This window comes from Cryptomeria japonica, chromosome 4 (genome assembly GCF_030272615.1).
Source record: "Cryptomeria japonica chromosome 4, Sugi_1.0, whole genome shotgun sequence".
Taxonomy (NCBI): Eukaryota; Viridiplantae; Streptophyta; class Pinopsida; order Cupressales; family Cupressaceae; genus Cryptomeria; species Cryptomeria japonica.
The window spans coordinates 225,207,525-225,219,232 of record NC_081408.1 but is presented as its reverse complement, the minus strand read 5'-3'; the positions used below and the strand labels follow the sequence as shown (position 1 = coordinate 225,219,232).

The window sequence follows — 11,708 nt, the reverse complement described above, 5'->3', positions numbered from 1 at the left end:
ACATGTGATCATAAATCCAAAGTCATTAATGCGTCCATGCAGAACGACTTTATTATTTCAAATGTATAGCATGATATAAAAAGCAGCTCATGTTTATTGACTATAATGGATGCACAATTGACCAAATTGACAATTAATTAAATTAAATACATTAATTGTATTTATTGCTCTTAAATTTTTTTAAGTCAATGTGTTCATGATAAATCTAGTTTAAACAAGAGACGCAAAGCACCATCCTGACACTGATATATACTTATATCTCTTTATCTCTTTCTCTCTATCTCTCTCTATCTTTATCTCTCCCTCTACCTCGTTCTCTTTATCTATCAATCTTCTTATTTGTATCTCTCTATTTTTATCTTTAACTCTCCCTCTACCTCTCTCTATCTCTCTATCCATTTCTTTCTCTTCCTCTCCCCCTCTATCTTCATCTCAAGTTTTATCTACTCTAAACTAATGGCAAAAACATAATGCTTTGTGTCTCTTGTTAAGGTTGTGGCCCTCATTTCTTCTGCAATGAGGTTTTAGAAAGTGGCTAGTAAGAATGGATACGCCGATGAGACTGATGAAAGAAAAGGCAAATGGCCTTTGTTGGGGACATTTCTGAGAAAATGTTGAAGCAGGGATTAAGCTCTGGCTGTAAGATGCTAATGCATGTCGTCGAAAAGATTTTGGGAGATGAATTCATCAAGTCTAGGCATTGGTATAGAGTTAACATTGATGTATCAACCATGTTTGTTGCAATATTGCTTGAGGCAGGTGACAATAAGGAAATGGTGAGTGCCCTTTGTAGGAAATTGGTCAAAAAGTGTTATTTGGGAGAACTTGAGGGTGTCCTAGAGAATGTGGATGATAAGAAAATGATTCCCCTACCCAAATATTATTATGTCATTCATAGGCGATGCAAGGAAGTGGCTAAATTTGCCCTCCTTGTCTCAAGGGATGATGTGGGGGTGTCACAACGGCAAGCAATGGTGGCAAGGAACACTTTGTTTCTCAAAAAATTGGTGGACCTGACAAAGGAGGGTGGTGTCAGGTGGTTGCAGACATATCTAGTGTTGGAAGGGTTGGTCACTAATGATGAGGCTGATGGGTGGCTTGCAGCGGGCAACAAGGATATGGCTTCCACGACTGGGGTTGGACAACCATCGGATGAGGAGTTGGTTGCTCATGAGGCTAGTGGCTCAGAATGCCCACTGAAAGTGAGGGAAAATGGGGAGGTGCGGGGACGAGTAAAAATAACTTTCTAGTCAATGGGTTGTGTCTGGTTTTTTGTATAGCTTTCGGTGATAGCATGTAGTATACATATGTCTATAGTTTCAGTGGTGAAGATATTATGTAGTGAAATTCTATAACTATTGTGAAGACATCCCAAAATTTTGGGCCTACATTAGGTATGACTTTGGGGTGAGCGAGAAGAGTATAATGATATGGGTAGTTGATAGATAATATATGAGGACAGGTCTGGAATTTGGCCACCCTTGTTTGTCATATGATTTTTTTATGATGGTTTAGTCATTCTAATGCCTTTCGTTTTACGTTTTAAAAAAAATGTTAAAGTGTCAGTTTTTTAAATTTGTGAATAGTTTAATATAAATTCTTTAAGCTTCACAAAATTGAAAAGAAATAATTTCATGCAAAAAAATGTAAAAATTTAAAAAACAATGATAAATTAGTAATGCACTAAAAAATCTTAAATTTACTTGTAAGTTTCTAAATTCACACCCAAAAAACTTGTTTATTATAAAAATAAAAAACTATTTTAGAATTTTTTATTACAATATTTTAAAAAATTAGAAATGATTATATCTTATCATTTCAATTGTTAGAAGTTTCTATATTGATATTTAAGACAATCTTACAAAAAATATTAAAAAAAAAATTGACAAAGTTTCTAAATTTATATAAAAAAAAACATACTAAAAATTTATATAAAAATAATATAAAATTCAAAACAATTATATCTTAATCCTACCATTTTAAAATATTCTAAATAAATTCATATATTTATAATAAATGTTGTAAAATAATATATATCAATATATATTACCTATTATAATTTTTTTCGACTTATTAATAATTTTAAGTGTCATATATACAGTTTTTGGAAAAACTAGCAAAATGTAAAACTTGTTCTTTTATTAATATCAAGATGCAACCCTATAATAGCTAATATTTAATAATCCAAAGAAATATAATATACTAATTTATAATATTAATATAAATAATTTTATAATATTTATTATAAAAAATTTTGAAGATAAAAAAGTATTTTTTATTTCTAATAATTTTTTTTTTAAATTGTCATAAATATTTTTAAAATATTAATTTAGAGACTTACTTTTTTTTTAAATAGAAATAAATATTTACTATTTTTAAAAAATTGTCATAAATGTTTTTAAAATGTGCACTTAGTTTCTTATTCTTATTAAAAAAGATATCTTTATCTTTATTCTTAATATTTTTTAATATAACAAAATTATTTTAATATTGAAAATATTTAGTCGAAGGGGTTGAGCTTAACTGGTTAAAATGCTGAATTCTCAATGTGGAGACCCAGGTTCAATTCTCAATAGAGACATCTAAAATGAATTCTATATAAAAAGCTAATAAGCATTGAAAAAATAGATCTCCTAAATGGTTTGCTCCATTGCAAATACCTCTCTCCATGCGACCTACAATGGCGAATCTGTTTCCTCTGGCACGACGACGAAGGATTGCAGGGCTACTTCTTTTGGTCCATGCCATGCCATGGGCGCGGCTAAGGTTCATTCGCCTGAATGGAGTGTTGTGTGGGGTCTTGCCAATGATGCCCAATCTAAGTACCATTCTACAATCCTTTCCTCCCTGTAACCATCACCCCAATCTCCACGACACAAAGATGAATCTCAACTCAATTTCAAGGAGGCGCTTAGTCAGTACACCATTGGTTCGAATGGGGGGCAGGTGCTGCTTGGCCCTAAACCACCTTCAATGGCCTCTCTCTCATATTTCTCTTCTTCCTACCCTTGCGCATCTCAGAATCCTCCTTTTTTCGTTTGCCACTTGGCCTCAATCCCAAAAATTTGTTGGACAGAGTTGCCTGCGATAGAGAGGAGTATCTGCAGGACCACACCCTAATTTGCAGATTCATGGAAGTTGGGTGAAATTATGCAACCTTCACTCCTCGATATCCAAAATTTGGATAGAATACATGGAGGCAGAAATCAGCATCTACCCGTGTCAAGGTGTTTTTCATCCTTAAATTTGAATATTTGAAGATAAGGAACTGAAACTCAATACTGGCCCTTGGTTTTTTCAAGGAGATTTCTTATGCATCAAGCCATTGTTCCCCTCCGACGACCCACAAACTAAAATATTTTCTTCAGCATTCATTTGGGTAAGATTGCCCTACTTCCCTCTGCAATTCTAGGAAGTTAAGTGTTTAAAGGCAGATTGCCCTACCTCCCTCTGCAATTCTAGGAAGTCAAGTGTTTAAAGGCAGATTGCCCTACCTCCCTCTGCAATTCTAGGAAGTCAAGTGTTTAAAGGCGATTGGCTATGGACTAGATAAGTATTATAGCATTTCAAAATAACCTACCAATCATGAAAGCTCCACTTGTGCTTGTTTGTGTCGAATTCGATTTATCTAAAGTCCTTCCGACTGAAATCTCATTGAAAGTTGGGGATTGGAGGTGGAGACAACCTGTAGATCATGAAAAATTGCTTTTAAATGCAGAAAATGGTTTTCAACTACCCATGTTACCTCCCAATGTAGTAAGAAGCATGCTCTTGAGTGGGATAAAGCTGTCCCAAATCAGCCCACTTGATGGATTGGGCTGAGTCCAACCACTATGTTATTGCACCTAATGTAAAGGAAGACTCAACTTCTTCACAAGCTCTACTGTAAGTGAAACCTATTTCAAGTTCCCCACCCCCCTTCAATGAAACCGCAAGTTCTAGATCATCGGAGTATACCAAGTTCTCACTCTATATGTTCTCTAGCTATTACATTCTGATGATGGATCATGTAATGTGATCCGAAACATTGATCCAAAAAATTACACACAGTCTATTCCGAAAGCAGCTGATTTCTATACCAATTGATATTGGCGCTTCTCTAATCCCAGTGGAGAAACCAACTCAATATTATAATAGAAATCAGATCCACTATCTCCTGAATCATCAGTGATTCCAGCAGTTATAACTTATGAAGGATCTTCAAAGAGGGAAAATTGTATTAAACTCAATATCTCCCACAAGTCTAGTGGCACGCCCATTTTTTGGTTGATGCAGGTTCAATTTTATTCGTTTTATGGAAATGGTCCCTTGTCCACAATTTATCAAATAGAAATTAATTAAAAATATAATAATTATATATATTATTATAGTAGTACATTATAAAAAGAATATAAATGAAAAAAAAATTGAAATCTAAAAAAGTAAAAAAATAGCACTGTGAGCAGGGCGTGTGTGCCTATGCGAGGGCTCAGCGACAATAAGAGATGAAAAGCAAGCCAAGAGGCTTATGCCGATGGCTACAAGGCACTTTATCTCCCTTTCTTTCTTAGGTCTGGAGGAGGAGGGAACAAACAAGGCAGTGTGTTGATGCGTTAGGGCCTTTGACAAAAGCTACACGTTTAATGCCATCGCCTTTACAACTGTCGAGTAAAGGCATTCGTTTCTTTTAGCAAACCGACGTCCAAAAAGATATTTCCATTTTTTAAAACCATAGTCTAGTGAATTTTTTTGGGTTCCACTGGTTTTTTTTCGCGGGTTTTTGCAGTTACCTCTTTGACGTTTTATTCCCAAATTTTTCTTGGCAATTACAAAATGATTTTATCATTAACGTGAAAAATCATTGATCAAATGGTCAACCATTTTTTAATACAAAAGTTTTCACACAGTCTAATCCAGAAAGAACAGCATTACGAAATTATGGATTGTGGAAATCTGATATCATTAAATCACAACTATGTTAGGGAAAAAATCACCTACCCCCACGATCCACGATTATGTGCGATATGCGATTTTTTTTTTTTCAGACTATTGCTTCTATGATTTTAATTGTCTTATGCACCTAAGGCATACTTGAAGTAATTCAAAGTTAATATGGACTTAAGGTTATTATTTTCAAACTATTTGAATGTACTATGGACTAAATCATTGGAAAAATGTGTATTATACATCTTAAATAATGTTTATAATGTAAAATTAATACTTATTTATGATGTGCCTGTTGGATCCCAAAATTGTTACCCCACTTCTTAGAATGAAATCTCACTCACAATGACAAGGTTGTCACAATGCAAACAAAATCAGCTCATCAACAAATACTGGAGAGTTAAAGGCCAACTTTACGAGAGTGAAATATATCTCTTATGCTTCAAGCTCTGTTTAGACTCGAGGGTGTTTCTAGGGGTATATACCTTAACAAGTATTGAACTCGAACAAAATAGATAACTAAATTAAATGATAATCAAATCCAACTTGCTGACTTGGCCCCAAAAATTTGTCACTGAACCAGGAACAATTGGCTGCCTCAAGAATCTCCTACTTTGTCCAAAATATTGCCATGAGACTTGCGAGTAATGAAATCACCATATCACAAATGTAGAACAACAACAATACGTAGAAAATCAGCACACACACACACACACATATATGTGAGAGCGCAAAATACTGCCATAATTATGAAATCTAGAAACTATCTAAGTTCAAATTATAGGTTGTGTCAGCTACTCCATAAACCAATAGGCTAGGGAAAACATTTATCATGACTTGAGAATTTGCTCAGTTTAGGGGCAATCAGCTTTGACAAGGAAAATCAACACACTGATCAACAAATATAATGTCATGAAATTCGAGTTTGGAAAACATCTACCAGGTTATTCGGAATGTTCATCTTCTGCCTGAGTAATGATTAGCCCAAGTTAATGGATTTTGCTGCTTTGGTCTATTCAGATGAATGATCTCAATCATATAAACTTTGTGACTTGGTCTTAGCAAAAAGCCAATTGTCAGGGAGGAATGTATGCAAAGTTGTATAGACACACATTCAACTGTGAGAAGTTAAAGGCCATAGGATCTTCCTGAAGTTCCAATGCACTGGATAGAGTAGAATTACTTTCAACATTGGTTCCAAGTTCATTTTTAATAAATTATGTTGCCTTGTACCAAAAAATTGTTAAACTGAACAGAGGTGGTTCGTGAACAATCAAACTAAGATTCTTTAGAAAATGCAAAGATACAGAGAAAATAAAAACTGAGGTTGTTCATGAACAATGCAACTAGGATTCTTTAGAAAATACAAAGATACAGAGAATATAAACAAGGTGCTAGAAACAATGTGCTCAGCTATATTCCTCCTACAATTCTTTGTAACTGGTTAGCTAAAAGTCTGAGAAATAAATTAAACAATCATAATCAAATGGCCAGTGGACAAAGATAAATGTACAGAGGTACTTTAATCACTTTTTAATTCTGTGCCAAAAGAACAGATCTGCATATGACACTTGACAAATATAAGCATTGTCTATCAAAATATATGCTATGGAAAATGCCTGCAGGAAATCAATTGTTGACCAGCATATTTACTTTGGTACTCTTTTTTATTCTCTTGAGTTTCCATCATTGCATAAATATTGGCATTATCTATCAAAATACAAAAGGGAAATGCCTGGAACAAATCAGTTGTTCCCCCACATGTTTATTCTGGTTCTCTTTTCTATACATGTACTGTAAAGTTTTCCATATATGCATAAATATTGGCATTATCTATCAAAATATTTACAATGGAAAACACCTGGAGGAAATCAATTGTGCATTGACATATTTACTAATGTACTTTTCTATTCATGTCTTCTTAAGTTTCAATATATGCATAAAAAGCAGAAGATCATTTCATTCAAAACATGTGTAGAATTTGGACACTATCCAAGGAAATCGCAATCAAGATAAAATGTAAGAATTGGAAAAGTTAGAGATCAATCTTAAAAATATTTCAGACAATTTTAACAGCAATCACAAATTTTCAATCGTAAATTATTTTCTAGGTTTTTTATAAAGCAACTTCAGATTGCATACAAACATGAATGAGAATGTATAACCTATAAAGTATTACAATTATGATTCATTATGCATGCTCATAATTCCTCCAAAATAAGTTCATGTTTATCAAACCATAGTATACTTCAATACTTTTACAAATTTCTCAAAGCAGCGAAAGTTTAACTGCCAATTTCAGTTATTTAGTGCTTTCATATATACTTTTCACTTTTACTGATGGGCTGATATTCCGGCTCAGTTCAGGACAAAAAGAATCACAATGAACTGTGAACACCATCAAAAAATTAAAAGTTTGAAATTATTCTTTCAAAAGAAACCAGTATACAGACTTAAATATTTGAAGAGAGGAAACTTGAATATTTAAAGAGATGAATCACAAGATAAAACAACTTTTATTACATACAAACAAGAACAAGGATGTAGATAGTTCACGGTTCCTGCTCACGACTCCTCCTAAATAAGCATTTCAATATTATCAAGCCATATGATACACTTTTTTAAACTTCCGGGTAACTAAAATTTAGCCATCATTATTTCCGCTTGTTAGTACTTGTACACAGACATTTCACGTTAATTAAGGGCTGATGCAATCCAGGACGAAAAGTTTCACAATAAACCGTGAACGCCTTCAACAAATCAAAAAATTGGAAATTATCCTTTCAAAATAATAACTGCATACAGCCTTCAGCATTTCAAGAGATAAATCACTTGGGTATCAACAGTCTTTGAAAAGCATTGTTTGCAATCTTACCAAAACTTTCCTGTCTGCAATTTTGTTGAAAATGTTCGACCATTATGTACTTGATAAGCAGCAACTCTGACAGAATTCAGTATGCTGAACCAATTGAAATTCACCATTTTATGCTAGCGAGTGGCGTTGCATAATAAAATACATTGAACCATTCTCCAAATCGAATTCCTCCAATTCTGATTGCACAAGTGAAGTCCCCTATCACAAAATCTGCTGTTGTGTGTGAGGATCGAACCAAACTCCCTCAGTGGGATAGTGTGAGTAGAGACCTGGCAGCAAGTCAGGACTCTTTGGAAGGGGAGGAAACTCTTCCCAACTTTGTGTTTCAACATCATATGATACAACATTCTTTAAATTCTCTGATTCAACAAAATAGATCTTGTTTCCTTTTCCTTTTGCTTTAACAGATTTTGACCCTAGCCTACTCAAAAACAAAAGCCTTCCCTGAAGGGTATTCAGTTCAACCCACTTCATATGCACAGAATCGAGCTTGAATATCCAAATTCTCTTTCTTGCCACAGGGTATGCATCCTTAGGTTCCTGAGGATCGTCATTACAGCTTTCTTCATCATCTGGACCAGACCACCATGGGCCAACGATCCTCAAGACCATCAAAAGATCACCCTGAGAGTCCACCAAGTATAACCTCGGTGTCTTCTTTAGGTTCACGTTGAAAATTCCAGGCCTCTTCACAGTCAAATCCCTCCACGCGCTCTCTTTTAGATCAAACATCTTCAAAATACCCCAATTCTTGTGAGTTATGCAGTAAAGCCGGTCATCACACAAAACAGCATCAGTTACACCCTTGAGCAGTTTTGAAGAAGTATGAATATCTGATCTTGTCCACCTACTGCTATTAGGCTGATGTGTCCTCAACGTCAAACTGTTCCTCCCACGTACAACAACCAACAACCGGTAATCCATTGAAATAGGGTTCATGGCAAACGTGACTAATTTAACACGGCCCTGGAGTGCAGGTAGCTTAGTCCGGAATCCATTAATGGGATTAAAAAGATAAAGCTTTGCATGCACAGGATCTTCTTTATACAAGCACAAGATGCCCCCAGATGCTGCAACACAGACAGTCCTGCGAAAGGGCTTTGCCTCAATTTTGCGCCAACTGTTCAATGCAAGATCGAAAACCCAGCGCCCAGCCCCCTCATTTTCCCTGCACTGCAGCATCAGCCATGGAGTGTCGGATTCATGGTAAGGCGAAGAAAGCCATCGCCATCTCTTGCAAACAGCCCGTGCCCTAATTAGACCTGTCAATGGCAAACGCCCTACTATAATATCCATAAGCTCAACAGGCAGAGACCCCCAGATCTCCGCATCCATATTTACATTTAGGGTTTTTCTCCTCTTATTACTGACGTGAAAACCCTCATCAGAAAATTCCTCTGAGAAAAAATTTATGCATGCCTCCTCTAATTCGGAATTGAAATCACCCTGAATCTGATGCGCTGCTGCAGAAGATGAAACCCTAAGGCTAGGATTTTCAAATGAAACCGTAGGTCTAGGGTTTTCACTGGAAACCTTAACCTTAGGGTTTTTATTTTTCACCCTCCGTCTAGAGTTTTCATCGGGCATTTGAATCTCCGCTTCCTGAGACGAAGTGGGAATTACCGGTTTGGGCCACAACTCGAGCGTTAACGACACTGGAATAATTGGGTCTTCGAAATGAAGACTTCCCAGATTGGCATCCATGGTATACCTCTGCAATTTAAATCAAATAACCTAACCTACTGATAAAAAACAGAGATTTTTCAGAAAATACCAGCTAAACAAAACACCAATGGGTAGCCTCTCAAGCTGGAATTGATAGCAGGATCTGGCCTCCCCGAATTACTTGCAGCTAATCCAACAGAATCTGCTACGGAACAATTGGAATGGAACAGCAATTTCAAACATATAATTTTTTTTTTAACGGAGATTGGTGAGGTTATAATATCTATTCCGTCTGTACACATACAGTCCACGATGCACGGACATGACAAATTACGAACCAATTATAATTAAACAGGCACTTTTTTTTCAAACTTTGCTCAGAAGGCTTACTATTAATGGTAATCTGCCATAATTTTTTCAACCTTTCACCAGAGCGGCTCAAAAAAGTGTTGCAGGGAGGGTCCAGATGCGTGGAATAAATTTGTTCCCTTCTGCGAACAAATCACTCCATAGAATTTTTTATTTGTTTTAATTTCTCTTGTTGGGTAGTTAATGCTTGAGAAGGATCCGGATTAGGCTTGGACTTAAATTTAGATTTTATTGAAGCTCATCTTTTGACTTTATTTTTAAAATCTTATAAACTAGTGGAAGTTTTTTATGTATATTTTATATTAAAAAAGGGATAGATATCATTATGAAAATATTTATTTTATTTTTCTATTATTATAATAATTGGTTATCATAATTTTCTTTGTATCAACCTCTTATTGCTAAATAGAGCCAAATTCAAACCAAATAAAGAAGTAAAGTTGGCAAAACATAACTAGCATACTTCTCTTCTTGCTATATAGAATCAAATTCAAACCAAATAAAGAAGGAAAGTTGGCAATACATAACTAGCATTCGGAAAATATATGTTTAAAAAGTGGATAGATATTAAATTATTTGAAATATATATGTTAAAAAAATGATAAATATCAAATAAAAAATAAATTAAATCCAATTTTTGCTTTATTAGCTTTTTATTTTTTCTTAAGACAATAAAAAACAAAGAAATTTCAATTTGTGCTTTTTAAAAACAAATGAAATGTAATTTATGTTTTATATGGTTGGTTTGCTTTGTTTATTATAAGCCTTTTGTTTATTGTGCTAACCTCCAATGAATTCCACTACAACAAGTGAAATATTTGTTGTAGTTTTTAATTACTATAATTTTGAATTGTTGTTATTTTAAAATTATATTTTTGTAATATTAACTATAGCTCTCACATCAATAAAATAATATTAATAATTATAATATAATATAAATATTATAGTGAAAATATATAATTTTGGTAAGGATATAATCTTAATTTAGTTGTGAAATCTATATAATTACAATTATAATAATAAAATTAAACATAAACTTAATTATTAGTTATTAGTTTAAGATTATATATTATTTAATTATATTTATGTAATTTTAATTATAATTGATCTTAAAAAAATAACTTTTAATACTTATTAAATTATATAATACAAATAATAAAGTGAAAGTGGGTATTTTTTTGGCTTGTTAATGGGCTTTCATGGGCTAATCCATCTACAAAGCAACATAAGAGTTGTATGACAAAAGCCAGACATAGGTTGGATTAAAATCAATTTTGACAAGACATCTAAAGGGAATCTTGAACCTTCTAGAGCAGAATGTGTGGCCAAGGATGGGAACGGGAATATCTTGGCAATTGGAGCTCAAAAATTACTGCAAGGTATGAACAATGAAACAGAGGCCAGTGTGGCTCTATTGGCAATCAATATGGCTTGTAAAATGTCAATTTATATAAGTACACCTAGAAGGAGATGCTTTTACGGGAAAATCAAGCATAATTAATCAGATTCAATAAGTTTAACCACCAAAAACTTAAATCTAATTAGCTAGACCGCAAAGACAATGAAATAGCATCAAATCAACAAAATACAAAACATAGGCTAAATAAACCCCCTTTGTTGATCCAATAAGCTTCCATTGCTCTTCTTCAATATTGTGGTTGTGTGGCTCTCAATGTCGCGTTGGGATTCCTGCATAAAGATGACACAATAATTTCAAAGATAGTGGTTATTGAAAATGGGAGAATTGAGCTAAATTTATAGATTTTGAATGAGAAGATTGAACGGTTGAGATGCATTTGAAAACAAAATTGATCAACGATTGATATCAGTTGAGACAAAACTGATTGGGGGTTGAACTCATTTGATTGATGAGTTA

General features: G+C 34.0%; 1 protein-coding gene across 1 annotated transcript; it reads right to left on the bottom strand.

Annotated features, from left to right (window-relative positions):
* Positions 1–7,406: 7,406 nt before the first annotated feature.
* LOC131069773 (F-box protein At3g56470) lies at positions 7,407–10,016 on the bottom strand. Its single transcript, XM_058005327.2, has one exon. It carries the CDS (start codon positions 9,500–9,502, stop codon positions 8,000–8,002), a length of 1,503 nt encoding a protein of 500 aa, XP_057861310.2. The 5' UTR covers positions 9,503–10,016; the 3' UTR covers positions 7,407–7,999.
* Positions 10,017–11,708: the final 1,692 nt, after the last annotated feature.